Here is a 19,948-nt window from a genome sequence, read left to right as displayed (position 1 = left end):
AGCATGAATCGTCTTAGTAGTTACATGTTCAGGCCTTTATGTGCGAGGTTTGCATGTTCTCCCTGTGCGTTAGCTTCCACCCACAGTCCAAAAACATGCATGTGATGTTAAGTGGTGACACTAAATTGGCCCTTGGTGTGAATTTCAGTGTTGACATTCTTTCTCTCTGCCCTGTAATGGACTGGTCCCCACCTGTGGAACAGCCTGCCTCAGGACCGCAGAGACTGTCGATATTTTCAAAGGAAGGTTAACACACCTTGCTAAGGGCCGTCCGGTCTCTGTATGACCAGAGCAGGAGTCTGGTCCGCATTGCCGGCAGTAAGTCGGACATGTTTCCGGTGCATGCTGGACTCCGGCAGGGCTGCCCGTTGTCACCGGTTCTTTTCATAATCTTTATGGACAGAATTTCCAGGTGCAGCCAGGGGCCGGAGGGGGTCCGGTTTGGGGACCACAGGATTCCATCTTTGCTTTTTGCAGATGATGTTGTCCTGTTGGCTTCATCGAACATGGATCTGCTGCATGCTGGGGCGGTTCGCAGAAGAGTGTGAAGCGACAGGGATGAGCATCAGCACCTACAAGTTCGAGGCCATGCTCCCCGACCGGAAGAAGGTGGCTTGCCCTCTCCAGGTCGGTGGAGAGACTCTGGCCCAAGTGGATGAGTTTAAGTATCTCGGGGTCTTGTTCACGAGTGGGGGACGGATGGAAGTGAGATTGACAGACGGATCAGTGCAGCGTCTGCAGTGATGCGGTCGTTGTATCGGTCCGTTGTGGTGAAGAGGGAGCTGAGCCGAAAGGCGAAGCTCTTGGTTTACCGGTCAATCTGCGTTCCCACCCTCACCTATGGTCATGAGCTTTGAGTCACGACCGAAAGAACAAGATCCCGGATACAAGCGGCCGAAATGAGTTTCCTTTGTAGGGTTGTAACACCCGCCAGTGCCCACAAACGTAATAAACCACAAGCGTTATAAAAATATGCAGCTTTTAATGTAATAATCCTGCAAACGTAATACATTTTCCACAAACGTAATAGCCGCTGCCTAGTACAAACGTAACACGCAATTTCCCACAAATGTAATAACTGTTACGTTTGTAGAGATTTATTACGTCTGTGGGGAAGTGAAGATCTTCAACTTTAAATGTTGTAATAACTTCCCACTGTAGTGGCCAAGAGGTCTGCTGAAAGGTCTGGTATTCCTGAAGAAGCTATACCGTTTCTTCCAGAAGAAATTATATCCATGATTACTCGACTCACCCTCAATCTGGACATGTCCATGACCGGCACATTTAATCGAGTGTCTCCACAGTTTAGAGAGTTAACTTGAAGACGCCTTCCCTCGATCTATATTAGGCCTCCTCTGTCTGAGCATCTTGATTTATCTCAAAATCATGACACAGTTATCAGTGTTATGAAAGTATACAAAGCAGCTGGTCGGAACGGCGGTTTGGCACAACGTCTCAAAGAACTTTCCGTCAAGAACAAAAAATGGATGAAAGCGTGGATGACCCTACCATGCCTCGCTCTTGGCCACTACAGAGTGAAGGATTAATTTTAGAAGTAGCCTATGCTATCACACTTATCCTCTTTAGTCCCAGAAATGTTCCATTGTTATTTATAGGATATATTTAATTTGTTTATGAAATGCACAGGTTATTCATATTTTGATTTATTCTAATAGTTCAGACATATGCCTGCTGTTTAGTGAGGATAAGGAATTTACAAGGAATATCCATCCCTTGTAGCCTGTGTATTCTTTTTGTTCATCAACCTCTTTGCTATAGCCTTCAGCCTTTTAGAGTTTGACAGCGTATAATTCGCTCATTCATTTTTTTCAATAAAGATGTTGAGAAATCTCGATTAATTGCAAACACAACACTTATAAACAGCCTAAATAGGCAAGATCTGATACAATTCAATTCAATTCAAATTCATTACAGGCATGTGTGTTATCTAGCCTATATTGCTATGTTGTATGTGGCAACCTTGACATTTCGGTAGGCCCATTTTATTTATGTATTTATTTATTTATTTATTTGACATTGTTTTTGTTTTTGACTAACCACATTTCAAGGTTAGGGTTAACCCTCATCAACTATGAAAGAAAAAGAAGAAAATTTGATTTATTGCTCATTAGTAAAAACACCACTTATCAGTCTAGGCAAGAATTTCAAGGTTTACTAATTCGATTATTTACCACTGAAACCAAAGAGAGAGAGCTTTTCCAGACCCATGGTCAGTAGGCTATTAGTAGGTAAGAACAACAACAATCAAACAGCAGCAGCAACCATTATTCATTGCATTATTACTAGCTGGGCCGTTAACGGCGATAACGTGCTGCGTTATCGCGAGAGTCTTATCGCGCGAGAAAAAAAAATGTCGCCGTTAATCTAATCTGTCCTGTGTGTTTAATCGCTGCCCAGCTCTAATTATTACATATGTGGGAAGTTATTACAACATTGAAAGTTGAAGATTTTCACTTCCCCACAAACGTAGTAAATCTCTACAAACCTAACAGTTATTACATTTGTGGGAAATTGCGTGTTGTATGTCGTGGGAAATTATGTTTGTAGTCGCCGGCAGCTATTACGTTTGTGGAAAATGTATTACGTTTGCAGGGTTATTACATTAAAAGCTGCGTATTTTTATAACGTTTGTGGTTTGTTACGTTTGTGGGCATTATTACATTGGCGGGTGTTACAGGGTGGCTGGGCGCTCCCTTCGAGACAGGGTGAGGAGCTCAGTCACATTACATCAATTTTGTATCACATCCTTTTAAGTTTTTAGTTATTCTCTCCTTCACACTGGGAGTCTGATATGGTTAGTTGCTGAAGGGGGGGCCTGTGTCCGGGTCCTCCTGTACTGGCTGGCTTAGGGGGGCTCGCAAACCTTGGGGTGGGGGTTCCCTTGGTCTGGCGGGATTGGGGGGTTGGGTGCCGGAACCCCAGCAGTCCTGACCTATGACTTCTCCCAGTGTGGGCGGCCCCACTGGTGGTGCTTCCCATGATGCTCAGTGCCATGCCATGTCTCCGTTTTGGATGGAACAAACTTGGAGTGTGTGTGTGTGTGTGTGTGTGTGTGTGTGTGTGTAACCTTGAATGAAGGTGCGTTTTTTTTTGTTGTTTTTTTTAACTGATTTTACTGTTTAGCACTTTGTGTTGTATTTTTAAGAATATAGATGATGATTTGATTTGATGTGATTTGATTTGATTTGATTTGGTGGCCTGTCCAGGGAGCACTCTGCCCTCATCCATAGTTAGCTGGGACTGGCTCCAGCACCTGCAACCCCTGAACAGGATAAAAAAGGTATAGGAGATGGATGGCTGGTTCTCTGTAAACCTGAGAAGGCTTCTTCTTTCTTCCCTATTTTCATGCTCTGGTTAAACTTTACACGCTCATTTGACCATTTCCACATGTCGATATTTATCAAGGCCCTGTTTACACGACAACATCTTCAAGTAAAACCATCTCTGTGTGGTTGTTGGAGGAAAATGCAACATTTCTTAAACATTGCTGCTGCGCATGCACACCATGGCCACGACAAAAAGTTCTTCTGCACATGTGTGAGTAGATGGACAACAACAAAAACAATGGTGACTTCCAGGATGGCAGGAATCCCAATCGATCTTCTCCTGGGACTCGGTAATTATTAGCTATCTGCATTAACAAGTAGTTGACTTAAAAAGTGGCCATGAATGTATACACTCTTTACTATATGACTTAAGTACGGTAATAGGTTAATCTACACTGATTAAAAAACGAATGATTAATCATTGCTGAATGACTGAATGATTAATGATTCCCCGAAGTTTGATCCCCTTTGTCCTTCCTTAGATATCCAACAGTTGCAAAGTGATTTGTATCTGTTCTCACAATTTGTCCAGTAACGTTTCTGACCGTCCACGTGGAGCATCAGAGCCAACAACTAACCAAAGGTCATTAATGAGGCTTGCATGGCTCGAACCGGGAGACATTCTGGTGTTACTATTATTGAACAAACGCCCTCTTGGCTGAGACATTAAAGGATCTATCTCTTAATCTGGTTACACGAACAAAGGCAGTCCATTGTTTAAATAAGAAAATAAGTTCAGTTAATAAGTAAACCACGATAGGAAATCAATTAACACATAAATGAATATCAGACTGATATGTCAAAATATGTTACAGTTGCATGTATGACCTAGAAGCTACATAGTAATTGCCCATACAGGTTAAACAAAGTCATCTGAACTGAACAATTACATAAACGGTCATAAAAACGACTCTTCATAGAAACGAACATTGTAGCTCCTTCATAAGATAATTAACTATTCCACACAGCAGCTTGTTTCACAGCCTCAAAAGTAGTTCACAGATTTATTTAGAAACTGTTATGAGCCAAAGGGCTTAACCGGGTTAGCAATCCCACCATCTTTAAACGCGATTAAACAAGAGGAGTCTTGGTAGAGACACGGTCATTCTACAACAGAGCAGCAGAAAGCAGCTGACAGGCCGTCTCAGTCCCCACCACACTGTCAAGCTATGTTATGTAACAGAAATCTATATTCAAATTCTCTGAGTATAAACTAACCCTTTAAAGTTTTTCCAACAGCGATTACTTTAATTGTAAAACTGCTGCTGTCATATGCTGTCTATATTTTCAAATTATCAAAAAATGTTTTTTTTTTGTTTTTTTTTTAATTGCCTGCTCTTTCCAGTAATCTGATTGCTGGGATTTCTTTTACCCTATACAGGAATGTAATTTAAAAGCTCAGGACATTTCATCACTTCTCTCATATGTGAAGGTTACGTCCATATGTACAGGACGTTATTTGCTGATCATCTCAGGGTGGATTACCTTCATTTGGTTTACTTTTGAACTGTGCGACACAGTAAGCTATCCTGCTGGGAGAAGCCATCAGTAGATGGGTCCAGTGTGGTCATGATGGGATGAACATGGTCAGCAGCAAGACGTGAAAAAACTTGTTTCCAATCATTTACTGTTCCAATACTGGCGAGCTTGTTCCAGCTGTAGCTTCCTTTTCCTGTTCTTCACTGACAGAAGTCGAGTTCTTTTGGTGTTGTAAGTGGACTGCTGGATACTAGAATTTACACAATGACTAAAAAACTACCAATCTACCTATCTATCTATCTATCTATCTATCTATCATGTATATACCCTTTACCAGACTCCATCATGGTTCTACAGGGGGTTAATGTACAATGATTAAATAATGAAAGCGTCTGGCCTTGTTGAATGATTTATAACTTAGGCGGTGCAGCTGCATGCTTTGTTCCCTGAAGTTTGAACCCACTTTATCCTTCCCTAGATATACAACATCTGCAAATTGCTTTGCACCTGTTTCCATAATTTGTCCAGTAATGTTTCTGATTGTCCACGTTGTAACGTCAGAGCAACCGACTAATCAAAGGTCGTAATGAGTCTTGAGTGGCTCTTGCCAAGACATATTTTGGTATCTTTACTAGTTAACAAACGCCATCTGTTGGTTGCTTCAACAAACTGTGCTGAGTCATTAGAGGAGTCAACTCTGAATCCGCTAAAATTAATGACGGAAGTGATTGTGACATGTGTGAATTTGGGCCATTGTCTAAGGAGAGACGTTACAAAAGATATAATTATATTCAGTTAAAATAAGTAAACCTCCATAGAAAATCAATGAATCAATAAATGCATACATAAAACTTGGATAATGTCAAAATATGAGAACTTAAACCATAACCAGGAGCAAATTAAATGAAATTAAGCTCTGCTTCATTTTTCAGTTTTAGCTTATAAGTCAAGACAATCTAGGTAATAAATTGCACTAACAGTTAATAAAAATCAGATTCTTCAATATTGAGATCATTTACTTGAAAGTTTTTGCTCCAAATGAATGTAGAAATACATAAAGCAACAAACTTCAACTGAAACAGACAGGAGAAAGAGAGCTGATGCACCAGCGCCTCCAGCTGGCACAAATCTGTCATTGCATGAGGCTGCATGACTTCTGGCATCCTGGTTCCGGAGGGCCGCACAGCCCTGCCTGTTTTCAATGTTCCCCTGCTGCAGAACAGCGGAATTTAATGACTGGATCAAGATAAAGTTCTGCAGAAATCCTGACAAACAGCCAATCATTAGACACACTGAAACCGAGCAGGAATGCGACACTCCAGGACCAGAATTCCCAAAACCCTAAAACAAAATGTAAAGAAAATAACTTTATAGAGCATCGTAACACAAGTGTGCAGTGACAGTCCAAAGGGAATAAATCTTTTTTCCCAATTTATCCAGTTATACTCAGTGTGACCATGTGGAGGTGTGAGAAAATGTATTTAAAAAAAGCACTTTAGAGAAGAATGTGTTTGGTCCTAGAATTGTTTAAATAAAGCAAAAAGGCCTCAACTAGTTCCCTAAAAACCTGATGAAATGCAATATTCCCTCTTTCTCTGCAATAGAAGTAAAAAGTACAGCCTTAGTAGTGGACATTTCTACCTGCTGATTCTGTTCTTCAAGCTTGCAATTCCTCGTTTTTATCTTTATTTGGAAGTGTAAATAAAGAGTGTCTCCATGTGGTAACTTTTCTTCCTGATCATGGACAGGACTTTTTGGGGGGAAAAAAAAAAAAAAAAAAAAAAAAAAACTTTACTCATGGCTTTTGCAAAATGTATCCATCTAATGACACCTTATTCTATTTAACCTGTGAGGAATTCAGCAGTGGCAATGCAAAACGGTTTATTCTGATATCTTTATATCATTTCACTAACTTGTTTTAAAATGAGTCTTAATGTCAGAATTTGTCAAAACAAAATTATTTGACTATTGGCAGGCATTATCAGAAAATAATAGTAAGTACAAGTAAATGAACATGAATACTGAAAATTAATCTACTTAAGTAGCAAGTGTAAAATTAAGTTACTGCTTCTGCTGATCAGCTTTTATTTAATTTTATATCTTAAACTCATGATAACCTTTTATTAATCTGTTCAATCAAAATGCTGAAGAAATCACACCACCAGTCATAAATTGGCTTTAAACCAATCACAGATTGCAGCTGGAAGGTCATTATATCATATAATATTGGAACGATTTCAAGTCTCGGCAACCACTTCCTTAAAAACTTACCTGGATGAGTTTACACTTAAAATAAAAGAAAAATCACTTCCGTCACTGACCACATAGTTTACATTTTTAAAATGTGGGTTTAGAATTAAGCTTTCCAGGGAAAAACAAAAAAAGGCCAACCTACCTGAAGGTGGATATTTCATTCATCAGTAGAAACTTCAGCTGCAGGTGGGTGACCAGAAAGATTTCAGGCAGTCTGTAACCCTGCAGAATAACAAGGACGTTCGTTTCCAAGAGCTGAACTTCACACAATGAGTGATGTTATAATAACATCTCTCTGTCAAAAATGTAGCATCCGCAGAATCTTATCAAGTTACTTTGTCCTTTAATTTAAAAGCATTTGTTTAGAATGAAATAAAAAGTGGCTGGTGTTTCATACACAAAGAAGCTGTAATGGAAACGGACAAAAAAGCGACTGCTTCTTCTTTTTTTTTTTGTTTGGGGGGAGTTTAAAAACAATAAATGAATAAAAGTTTCCAAAGTAATTATTTAAGTGACTGATTTACGTGTTATTTACCATACAGACTCATCAACATGTGAGCGTCACATTTTTAGGGGGGGGACTCCAATCAAACAGTCATCCTCAAAGTTTTCTACATGATTAAATGTCCATGTCTTTACTAGTCGGTACCATAAACATGAGCCAGTCAGACATTTTTTTTTTTAAATGTAGAAGTTATGTACAACTCCTGATTTGTCAGACTGCCCCCCCCCCACCCCGCCAATTTTTTTAAAACAGCAATGTGAAGTACAGATGTCCAAACTGTCACTCCCACCAGTGTGATCTATCAGTATGTTCATCTTGAAATTGAAAATGAGATTGCACGTAGGCTGTATCAGACCGACGTCAGGTCTGTAATAAACTGCTGAGTTACCGGACATGACTCTTCCATTATCGTTCCTCTTCTTCCTCAAGAGGTGCAAGCGAGGTCCGACAGAAGACAAATTAACCAGGTGTACCTTGCACAGGTCAATTAATGATACCAATATCTTTAATATGTGGAGCATTGCTTTGGACTTTTGATTTTATAACCCACATCTTGATCGTATAATATTTATGGACAGTTTACGCAACAGATTTTATTGTGCTTTATTACACGCTATGATTTTATCGTCTCAAACAAGGAACACTCTTAATGACCAGTAAGTCATGAGTCAACAATAACAACTTTTGCTGTGGGGAAACATTTTGGATAATTACTGTATCTACAGTTGCCTGCGTGCCAAAAAAAAAAGGGGGGTGTGCAAGATAATTAAACATTAATCCAAGAGCGCCAAGATGAAAAATGGAAATTTGAGCAAAACAAGATGTGTTGAACACAATTAAAATGACAAAAAAAACAACAACAACAATTTAAGGGTAAAACAAGCTCTGAATTTATAAAACACATCACTGACCACTATTCTTGAAACCATTTAGTGCATTACGCAAAAAAGTAGTTTAAGTATGGCTTACTTTTGGGATTAAATCTGAATTTATGGACACTGTGCACAACTTGGTTTTTTTATAACAAATCATTTTTTAAAGCATTATTTAATGGTCTCACCAGGTTGAAGAGACATTTCATCAAAACATGGTTCAGAACAGAACAGCAGCTCCTGACAGAGAAGCAGGACTTCGCAATCATGTATTCTGAAATTGTAATTACCAAACATGGTCACTTGTGCAAAAAAACGGGTTAAGAAAACGGTTTTGAATCTGACGTGCTCCAGAAAACCTGCTGGGTTAAACAACTGAGAGAAAGAAGCCTTTTTTGAGGAAGCCGTCTTACCACAGCAATAACAATGGTGTGCTAAGTAAACATTGCAGCTCTTCCTCATACCTTGACCAGAACAAGCTTTACTGCAGGAACCCCTATCGGGATCCGCCGGACGCTCAGAGTCACTGTCCTTCACTGCACTGCTTTCCCTCGTTGCATTATGCATTTGATGTCCTCATTATGTAAGCACACCCCTCTTACATTGATTAAAAATTCACATCATGTTGATTCCCCGCTTTTGATCTGAGGATTATTTATTGGTCAGCACGAAAGCTTGAGCAGATACAGAACTTATTAATATTGTTACGTAACATCGCAGCCTGTGCAGACCGGAGGGAGCTGAGAATGCGGCCTATAAGTTTCTCTCTCGGCGGACCTATAGAATTTTAAATCAATAACCTTTTTTTTTTCCCTTCCTTTTAACAGAGGGGTCTAACTCAAAGGAGGAGGGAGTATAAATGTCAGATCTGGGATGCAATGCTCAAAGTGTCCTGGTCACAGGAATCAATTTCAGCAAACAGGAATAATATACAAATGTGGGATATATGGTAGATGTGCTGCTTTAAAGCTCAATGTCAGCAGCTGTACAACAATTAATATTTTGACTATGAATATTTTTTGTTATAGAAAAATACATGAAATACATGAGTAGTGCACCAGATCCCTGTGTTTGCCGTGTGTCTGTCTCCAGTATCAGCCTGTGTGAGTCTGTGCACATAAAGGATGATTCATTGCTTTTTGGTGCTATCATAACTCAGAGGCCCGGTGTTTGTGTGTACATGTGCTTGTCTGGTCTGTAGGGGTGTGTTTGGATGTGGGGAATGAGGAGGGGGCAGGACTGTTAATGCTCCTCATTGGCTGAGATATTTTCTCTGGCAATGGGAAAACGTGATCCTGCCTGCAGAGGTACTGCAGTGTGTGCTGCAGCGAGAGAGAGCGAACGAGAGAGAGAGAGAGCGAACGAGAGAGAGAGAGAGCGAACGAGAGAGAGAGAGAGAGAGAGAGAGAGAGAGAGAGAGAGAGAGAGGGAGGGGAGGGGTGGGCAGGCCAAATAAGCCTCATGCATAAGGAGAGAGCCAGAAGCACAGGGAGAGGGAGCGTGTGTGTGTGTGTGTGTGTGTGTGTGTGCGTGTGTTTGTGTGTGTGTGTGTTTGCGTGCGTGTGAAAAGACTGCGCATGTGTGACGGCGAGGCGCACTGACTGGAGCAGACGGAGGAGGAGAAAGAGCAGTAATGAACGGCAGCTGAGTCAAGAGAGATAACAGAAGAGGAGAGGGAGAAGAAGGAGGAAAGAGGCTGACCTGAAGACCAGGAGAGGGAGGAGGACAGAGAGGAAAAAGAGGGGAAGGAGGAGAGAAAGACGAGGGAACGTACAAGAGAGACAGGCTTGGGGCGTTCAGAAAATTCCAAATATTAAGAGGAGGAGAAGCGGGATGGAGAGAGAGATGCCAGAGGGAGACGCTCGGCCACAGCTCAGAGAAGACGGAGTGAGGTTGGGGGAGTGAAGGACAGAAGAGGAGAGGCGGACGGGAACGGAGGATGCGGAGGTCGACGGAAGCAGCCTGACACATGATGTATCCACCTCGCAACAGCTTCCTCCATCTTACGTCTCCTCCATCTTTTCCTCCGCGCAGTGCCGCTCCATCCCTCTAGAATCAGGAGGGGAGAGCACCCTCCCTCTGGCGAACGATCTCAGCAAACGTATACAAAAACATATACTGGAACGGGAGGACGGGAAAAGACGAGTGTGCAGGAAGGCAGGTGAGGATGATGAGATTTGGCTGTTTGTGCGTGCGCTCGTTGTCAAATGTATCTTCATCGTGTCGTCTCGTTGTATAGTTGACATGTGAGGTGTGGCCCGTCAGCTATCTTTTCAGTCAGCCTTTGTGAGGCTGAGACAGAAACAGAGGTGCCGTTTTGCTTTGTTCTGCTGCTATTTGCACGGTCGTTGCATCATGACGTCCATTTTGCAAATGCAAACACACACACACACACACACAGACGCCCACATGGATGTAGATATGAATGGCGACGCCACATGTGCTCCCACAGAGCCCTACACCTGCACACCTGCTTATCTGCGCAGACCATACGCAGCGGCGGGAGACCGTCAACAGAGCCTTCTGGTGGTGCGCGAGTTTGGGTGCAGATGGTATCTGGAGTGTTTCCTGTCTTCGGCGGTTGTGACATTTGACAGACCTCTGCACAGACGGGCAGGAGGTGAAAGGAGGAAGGGTGGGTGGGGAGGGTGCAATAAGGACAGGACGGGACGGGACGGGAACGGCCTGTTCTGTCGTCGTCAGCAACACTGAGGCATCTCCATATTGGCCATACATCGGCGCTGCAGTGAGAGCGCTCGCCACACCACGCTGCGATTGCATAACTCCGGCTCCCAAAAGCACCCCTCCCACACTGCAAGGCAGCGACGCTAAAGCCGCCTCATCTCGACGCGGTCCAAATCATTTTGGCCCACCTCACTCCTGCCACACACACACAGACACACAGACACACACGTGAACAACATGAAGCACACAGCAGTCAACAACGCCATCCACCTCAAACCTGTGCTCTTACAGCCGCTTTCAAAGAAACACAATCAATTGCATTAATCAATCAAGCTGCTATTACTGAAGAGATGGAGCACTTGCTGAGGTTTTCTCTCACAAATCTTCTGAGTTCTGTTCCAGGAAAGAGCGACGCTTCTTGTTACTGCTAGTGTTTTTCTGCCTGTGTGCAGCTCTGCCATGTTGCTGTGGGAGCTACAGAGACGAGAACAAAGAGCACTTGGACTGTAATGAATTGCGAGGCAAAATGGCCGATGTCTCCCATGAATGACAGCGAGCTGAATTAATAAAAGCAACACCTTGATACAAACACACTACACACTTTTTACCCATGTGAAAAAAACAAACGTCAGATTGCAACCGTGCCATTAAAGGTAAATACAAACAACGGATAAAGATGCAAACATTCTATGTGGATTTAAATGTGAGGTGGGAAATGTGTAAATACATTTAAGTCCTCACATTTCAATGGCATTACTTTGAAATTAACCAATTATAATATACGTACGCAAATAAAACTACCATTCGCAAATCACCCAATAACAACACATAAACAAAACATGAGTGGGACCCAGACATACTCAACCTATTTCCATCTATCAAATGCGTTTGAATAGATCTGATATGCTTTCCAACCTGTAAAACTCACCACAGAAACAAATCCTCTTGCACTGACATCATTTGACTGAATCTCTACAAATGGGAGTTTACAGAGAAAGAGCTGCAGCAAGCAAATGTACAGTAAATCTGGGGATTTGCCCTCAGATCACACTAAGGTCATAATACATTATGTAATCAAAATAAAGGATCACACTCTGCACAGATCCCAATAATGATGCAGCAATTCTGTTCTCTTCTTTTTGTCAGCTTAGGGATGAATGTAGATAGAAATCTCAACATAGCTGACATACCTAACATACTGCTGGTATGTGGCGCAGAGACACAAAGAGCCAGAGCCTCTGTGCTTTGTCCGGCCAATGTGAAGATACACAGAAATGGATGGAGAGATGGAGACAGATACACACACACACACACACACACACACAAGCAGCCACACGGGCAGAGCTACCGATGCGCCCCGTCTCTATGACTCATGCAGAACATGGTGCCCTTCTCTTCCACACCGATCGGCGCAGGTGGAACCCATCCAGCGCTGATCATGAGGACCAAAGTGGAGTGTGTGTCAGGAATGTGTTTTTGCCTCTATTTTTCACTCGTGTGTCAGCGTAATCAGTCACAAATTAATCTCCCGTCACATTGGAAAATATTTGATTTGAGGATTTGTACCAATCAGTCTGTTATCAGCGTGTTTGTGAGGCTGCAGGAATGTTTAGGGTGGTGCTCTGTGCGTGATGAGGAGTTGTCTGGGGTGAGAATGTTTTCGGACTCGTGCGTGTGTGTGTGTGTGTGTGTGTGTGTGTGTGTGTGTGTTCCTAAAATGTGAAAGCAGCTCTGTGTGTGTTGAACGGTACGAGGAATGTGCTGCTGAGACATCTCTGTGGTCGGCTCTGCTCTGCTCTTCCTCCCATGCTTGTGATGATGAGGTCAAATGCCTGCCATGATTTCATTAGCGAAATGATTCCACTGCAGGAAGAGCATCCAGAGCTGTACAGACAAACACACACACACACTCTATGTGAGGACTTTGGAGAGCTGCAGCAGTTTACACTGTGTTAATATGGTGGCTGGGTGGAAAATGAGCTCCTTACATAACGGGAGAGGGCTCGGTCGATTAGGAGGAGGCTGCGCCAAAGATGACCCATCAGCAGGCAGGCCGAGTCAGTTATCAGCCCTTTTCATAGCGCTGTCACCAAATTAGAGGGTAATTTTAGCTGCTGCATCTCCCTCCTGGCTCAAAGGCTCCTCATGCAGCTTCACTGCTTTATCAAATTGACCTTTACCATGAGGAGACAGATTTAGGCTGTTTGCATCTACTGAATGCGTCTAGACTTGAAAGATCTGGGAGATAATTATATGAACCCGACTGATTCTGCATGGCAAAGACTGTCAAAGATGTCAGTGACGCATTACTTAATTATATTAATATGAAATCTATATATAACAGTCATTTCATTTAGAAGCCCTACATTAAGATTTTAAAGCATTTCTACAATATCTTCAACACATCCCAGTTTATTAATGAGATTTATTGTTATTCTGAGGCACAAATCTTTAAGCGTACTATCCTTCCAACTTCTATTCCACTGTGATTTAACTCGGGGTCGCAGGGTGCTGGAGCCGATCCCAGCTGACTCTGGGTAAAAGCAGGGTTCACCCTGGACAGGGCAGACAGTCCATCACAGAGCAAACCCAGACAGACAGACGAGGGTTTCTTTGTCAGAATCATTCTCATACTTTTAGAGCTTTTCCACATAAGCAACTCAATGAATTTTTTTTCATAAATTCTCTATAAAGCAACACTTATTGATCGATTCAAAAACATTTTTTAAATATTTTTTCTGGTGTGTTACACTAATGAGGCCTACAGTGGTTTACAAAATTATCAAAAAGTTTTTTTAAATCAACATAATAAGCACATATCATTCATTCACATTCATCGGTATTGGTAATTGTTTCTGATGACAAAACATCAAGACATTTTGATATCACTGATATCAAAAATATATCAATACTTATGTTTTTATTCACTACATTTAGAAACCAGTGTCATCCTCAGTCACTCTGTCCTGCATGTGTGTGATTTATGTGATACGACACTCCTCATAGACACAGTCACACACTCTACAATCACCAAATCCAAAACACAGCTCAGACAAGCGGAACACAAGGAGAGAAAATAGCATTACCTAGTACACTTAAAAAAAAAAAAGAAAGAAAGAAAATAAAGAAAAATCTGAAGATAAGATGATGACTACCTGCACCGGCACAACCACTGAGTTGTTCAGAGTGTGAGGCTTTGTGCACACCCTGATGACGCTGCTTCCATTATGCCGAGGTGTGTTCGAGCAAGGAAACATTCAAAACACGCGGCACAGTGACCCTTCAGGACCGGGAACGGACAACGTTATCTTAAAGCCTACATCATTACTGTTTCCAGTACATATAAACATTCACAAATGAAGCTGATAGTTCAAGAATACCAGCCTTTTTTTTTTTATTTTTCCTTGTCAACACCCTGCCTTATGAAATGTGCATGAAATGGCTACTGTGTGCTGAAAAGAATGAGAGAGAAACCAGGGCTATTTCAGGAGAAGTGTTGCAGTACCGCAGCGCAAAATGGACACATTTAGTACGACTGAAAGCGATGGGTGACATTTGGAATAACGCCGGCGAATGTCTCTGTGTCTAGGTGCACAAGCGTGTCAATAGATTAATGGAGGAAGGATGAACGGGGGGGAGGTGGATGTCTGCGTGCTCCTGTCGTACATGGCTCGGCGAATCAGGTGAAAAGCAGTGGGCTAAAGCACTTCTGCCTCTTATGTACATCTTTCCCGTTCGGCGTGAATCCTCAGCAGGGGTTGGGGGCAGGAAACCATGGAGAAGTGCGCAGATAAACTGACCAAAAATAGAAACCAAGACCTATGCTGTGCTGTGCTCGCTCTCTCTCTCTCTCTCTCTCTTTCTCTCTCTCTCTTTCTCATGTAGGTCACCTCCTCTGCTCAGTTAGTTCTTTTTTCCCTCTAATGAATCATCACTGTTGACAGCCTTGCAGAGAATGAACGATGTGTCATACTCCCTCTTCTGCTATTCGGCAGCTATTGTTCGGTTGAAGCCAAATATTTTCGTCCGTGCACTTGCTCTTCTTCTTCTTCTTCTTCACAAACCCACACACAGTATGACACAAACTGCTCGGTGCAGATTGTAACCTGTTCCCACGCGCGTTATTACAGTGGAACCAACGCAGCGGCACACAGGATGACTGAGAGCTGCCGGGAAGGAGGAAGAACGGCGAGAGTCGGGCTGCAAATGTGTCTCAATCTCCTGCCCTGGTGACACAACCAGCCGAACCGTGGCGCTTATTTACCTTGTCAGTTACATTTACTGCTTTCTAGGCAGGCTGATTAGCTTATAGCTACAACATGACCTTTAAAAGATTTACAGAGGGCTTTAAATGCGTTTGATGTGGGAGTGAGGCATGTTTTTTTTAACAGAGCTCATAAAAATACATGTGTTTATATTACGCCTGACAGGATCCTACATAGACAGACAAAATGAGAAGCTAATTTTGATGTCTGGTCCAGAGGATCACAGCCATGAGACTTATAGATTTTACGACATCTTGAAAACTCAGCAACTCCCAGACAGTAGAAAAATGCTGCTGTACATCTGCAGTGCAACAATCCTATCAGAGAGTGACTTGCACATTAAAAAAAAAACACTCATTAATATAAATAACTTCCAGATATTGACAGATGAAGTTATCTCCGAGAAACGTTTAGGAATCATCAATCATCAGTTATAAAATAGAAATACAAGCAGGCATAACTTATCACTGCCAAACCTTTCAGAAACACCTAAAGAACAGCTCTATCTTACTCTATTATTTTGTTTTCATTGTTGTAGTGTCTGTTATCACTATCTCTATTGAGATATTGTCATTTAAATCATTAAATTTTTTTCCACAGCTTTTGTTGGTAAAGCTGATACTTTCTGAAGACCTTTCCACAAAAAGAGCTGAAACAGTGTTTTGGCAAGTCTGTCTATACGTCCCCATACTTATGCAAACTCGTGCTGTAAAATGTCTGTGTTGTTTGAAATGTCTTGTCTTGTTACCGAGAGCAAGCGTTTACACTGACAGATGTTTCAATGCCTTTGTCCTACGTGCAATTACAAGAATGAGGAACACATTTACATATGCCTGTGTGGCGTCACTGCTCATTCCGTTTACTAAAGTCACCATGACAGACGGATAGAAACCGAGGATTACAGGCACAAAAGTAAAACCTGACTTACAGTCAAAGGACTTTAACTGTAAAGGAGAGGTGTAGCTGATACCTAAAAATAGATACTTGACAGAAAAGTGACTATGTTTTTAGCGACCATTACTGATTACTAGATACAAAACCAGATTTTTCATCATGTTAAGTAAATCCACCTTCAGTTTTACCGCTCTAGATTCCGTATTACAGAAGGTTAACGCTGTAAACCAACATTTATACTTACAAAAACAATTAATTTAGTCAATTATTCTAAATATTGCAACAGCATAGTACTGTCAAGATTGTTGTTGTCTGCGTTTTGTCCATATTTTGCTGAAGCACACTGCATATCAACATAATCTTCAGATGCGTGTTGTCTCAAAAGGAAGGCGTGCTCACGGCGCTGTGCCCAACCGCCAGTGACAAGACAATAATTATCTCAGACGCTGAAGAGACACACCTGAGCTGAGGCCAAGATGGAAAAACAAATAAGTCAACGCTTTTTTTTTTCTCCCAACTGAGACATCCTGGCACCCATCCATCAGATAAAAACAAATTATCTGCTCCTCGAACTGATTGATCTCAGTGATTTCTAATCATTGATACCTAAAGAGAATGTAAACATGTCTGCGAATGAGCAAAGTGAAACGACCTTCTCATATCCAAAAGATAAGAAAAAAGCACTTATTTCTCTGAATCAAAATAAATACTGAAACTCTCCTATGTTTGTCTTTTCTGTTTTTACAGGCCGATGGACCAAAGGAACTCAAAAACATGAGACAATTTAAAGGAGAGACAAGCACAGAGACATCCTTCTGAACTGTTATCCCGTTGGGAGGAGTGCCCAAGCATCCAAACAAACAGAACAAAAAAAGAGGACCTTCACTCCCACCTCGGAGGATATCTGCAGCCTTTGGAGTCTGACGGAGTCACTGTACAGCTCTGTGGAGCACTACAGCAGGAGGCCTCCCAAACGAAAAAAGACCTCTTCCCTCCGTAAACAAGCCACCTTAAGAGTCACAAGAGGTCACCTCCCCAAACTGGATCACAAGCAGAGAAATACTGAAGCTTGTTCTTTCTTTCTTTCTCACGCACTCAAGTCAATGTGCAACACACCCGCAGCCAAAAACAGGAAGCTCAGTAACAGCTTCGTTTGAGAAAGGGAAGAGTTTCCCTCAAGCAGGGCACAGGATATAGTTTCAGACAATACCTCCTTGGACCTTTTTCTGACCTGCCTGTAATAAAACCCTATACTCTGTGAATGCAGACATCCACCAAACCTGTACTGTATGTGTGTCTGTGAGCATCTGTGTGCATATGAGATTATTTATTAGTGAATTCACTGAGTGAGAGCTTATCTTTGTGCTGAAGTGCTAAGAGTCCTTGCGTAGAGTTTTCTTTCTGCAGATATTCGTCAGAGACAGCACAGAAACATCAGCATTGAAAAAGAACCTTTAAGTAGTCAACACTGGTCATCTACTATAAGCTGGACTTTTAAATCATCTCTGTATATTAGCTGTGACAGGATAAAAGCTGCAGACTGTGGTGCTCTGGCTGAGTTCTTCTGCCTGTCTCCCCCTCATAAGGACTCAGGCTGACAGTGCAGCTCCCACCAAGGGGAATATCTGAGGGAAACATGGAGGCAACCATCCGTCCCCACGTCCCCTCCAATGGCTGACTTTGCAGGAGTTTAACTTTTCCTCCTCCAACCCTCCAGCTCGAAACCCGGCAGGGGCTGATAAGAGCCGCAGCCCCGCTCTCTCTTTCCCACTTCTGAAACTGTGCGAATGTCCTGCCTCCGGCGCCAGCAAGTCACCATCCCCATGGACACCGTCAAGATCATCCAGTCAGAGAAGTTCCCCAGAGAGTGCCCCGTGCCCGTCACCCAGCCACGCTATGCTCCGCCCCCGAGGGTGGCTTGGGATGGCGGAGGCGAGGGCGAAATCATCGTCAACCAGGCCTGCAGCGACCTGACCTTGGACATGTCGGGGTCCCCCAGGCCGATGATGTCCCCCCCGGCCCCCATCCTGCGCAGGGAGCAGAGCTTCCTCGCGCAGCGAAAAACCAGTGCCAATGAAATCTGTTACCACCAGTTCCACTACAAGATGGAAGACGTCATCGTCAACCAGTACGTGCTGCGCTCCTCCTCCACCTCTTCGTCCACGTCCTCGTCCTCCTCGTCAGGGCCGGTGATGCCCTGCGAGCCCCTGGACTGCCCCACCTGCGGCCACACCTACAACTTTGCCGGTAAGCGTCCACGCATCCTCTCCTGTCTGCACTCAGTGTGTGAGGAGTGCCTGCAGATCCTCTACGAGTCCTGTCCCAAATACAAGTTCATCTCCTGCCCCACGTGCCGGCGCGAGACAGTGCTGTTCACTGACTATGGGCTGGCTGCTCTGGCCATCAACACCAGCATCTTGAGCCGCTTGCCCTCCGACCCCAACGGGCCCGTGCAGTGGGGCGGGGACGCCGACCGCAGCTGCTACCAGACTGTGCGTCAATACTGCCAGTCAGCCTGCACCTGCCAGATCGCCAACCCCTTGTCCTCCTGTGGCATCATGTAGACAAGGGGGGGCACTGCAGGCATGACTCAACGCGGCCCCCCGCCAACACCACCGCCACCACCACTCTTTCTGTCTATAAGCTCGACCCCTTTCTGCCAAGCCCCGCGTCTCTCCACACATACAGTAAATAAATCCCTCCATAGATGTTATCTCTATATATTTAATAGCACAGACGGATGCTGTGTGGGACTAATGGATGCTGGTGGTTCAATAAATAGTAAATAAATGTATTTTATGTATGGACTGGAATCCTATTCACCCTCTCTTGTTTGGTTGGACGTGTTTGTCATTGACATCTCTTTACATGGGAATGCCAGGGGAGGTCTGTCCCCCCAACCTAGGTGAATAAAGATTAAAATGAAAAACTACACCTGTGTGGCATACTCTTGTCATCTGTTGAAGATCCATGACTTTCAGTTTCTTAACTCGATTGGTGCAAAACAAAAATAAGTCATTGAGATGCTTCTCTGTTTTTCTGCAATTTGGAAAACCCCCTAAAAATACAGCAAAACAATTAAATAAAATGTAACTTTTTTTCAATGTGTAACCATTCAAATTGAAATTTGATAGAGTGATAACATGAAAACAAGGGTTATGTAGTGAATTTATGTTTTAATTGCTGTAAACCGTAACTGAACCAGTCAAAACAGTTGAAAGTATTAGTCCACAGTGACATATATTCAACTCAGTTGCAATTGCTGCGTGTTTTCCTGAAAGACACGACGAACAAATGTCAAGCTAGCAGTTTGTCACAACACGTGTTTTTTTTTTTTTTTCAAATCTAGGACAGAAACACGGTGGAAGTCACAGCTTCAGATATTTTCTGTTTCAGCAGAGAAAAAAGTGCATTACATTTTAATTTTTTCCTACTTATGATGTTTCTGTAGTAACCGGAGTGCAGGGAAGACACTTACCTGTTCGTGGAGCAGGGAGACCGGAAGTTGATGTTGACACAATGACGTCAGTGCTATTTTAACTTCACGTGATGATTAAAAAAAAAAAATCTCGATTCGTAAATAATAACTCATTCAGTTCCACACGTCCAAAATCATTGTGCCAAAGAATGCTACAAAATCAAATGAGA

At 42.7% G+C, this 19,948-nt stretch overlaps 1 protein-coding gene across 2 annotated transcripts; it reads left to right on the top strand.

Moving 5' to 3' along the window:
- Nucleotides 1-9,934: 9,934 nt before the first annotated feature.
- rnf208 (ring finger protein 208) lies at nucleotides 9,935-19,234 on the top strand. 2 transcript variants are annotated; one of them, XM_030085616.1, is made up of 3 exons: nucleotides 9,935-10,403; nucleotides 10,491-10,617; nucleotides 17,048-19,234. In XM_030085616.1, the coding sequence occupies exon 3, from the start codon at nucleotides 18,088-18,090 to the stop codon at nucleotides 18,862-18,864; it is 777 nt and encodes a 258-aa protein (XP_029941476.1). In that variant the 5' UTR covers nucleotides 9,935-10,403; nucleotides 10,491-10,617; nucleotides 17,048-18,087; the 3' UTR covers nucleotides 18,865-19,234. The 2 variants fall into 2 exon arrangements, with proteins under 2 accessions (XP_029941476.1, XP_029941475.1); XM_030085615.1 differs by having other exon boundaries at nucleotides 9,935-10,617.
- The last annotated feature ends 714 nt before the right edge of the window (nucleotides 19,235-19,948 follow it).

This window comes from Salarias fasciatus (genome assembly GCF_902148845.1).
Source record: "Salarias fasciatus chromosome 7 unlocalized genomic scaffold, fSalaFa1.1 super_scaffold_4, whole genome shotgun sequence".
NCBI lineage: Eukaryota > Metazoa > Chordata > Actinopteri > Blenniiformes > Blenniidae > Salarias > Salarias fasciatus.
The sequence above is the reverse complement of the archived record's forward strand: the minus strand, read 5'-3'. Positions and strand labels throughout refer to the sequence as shown.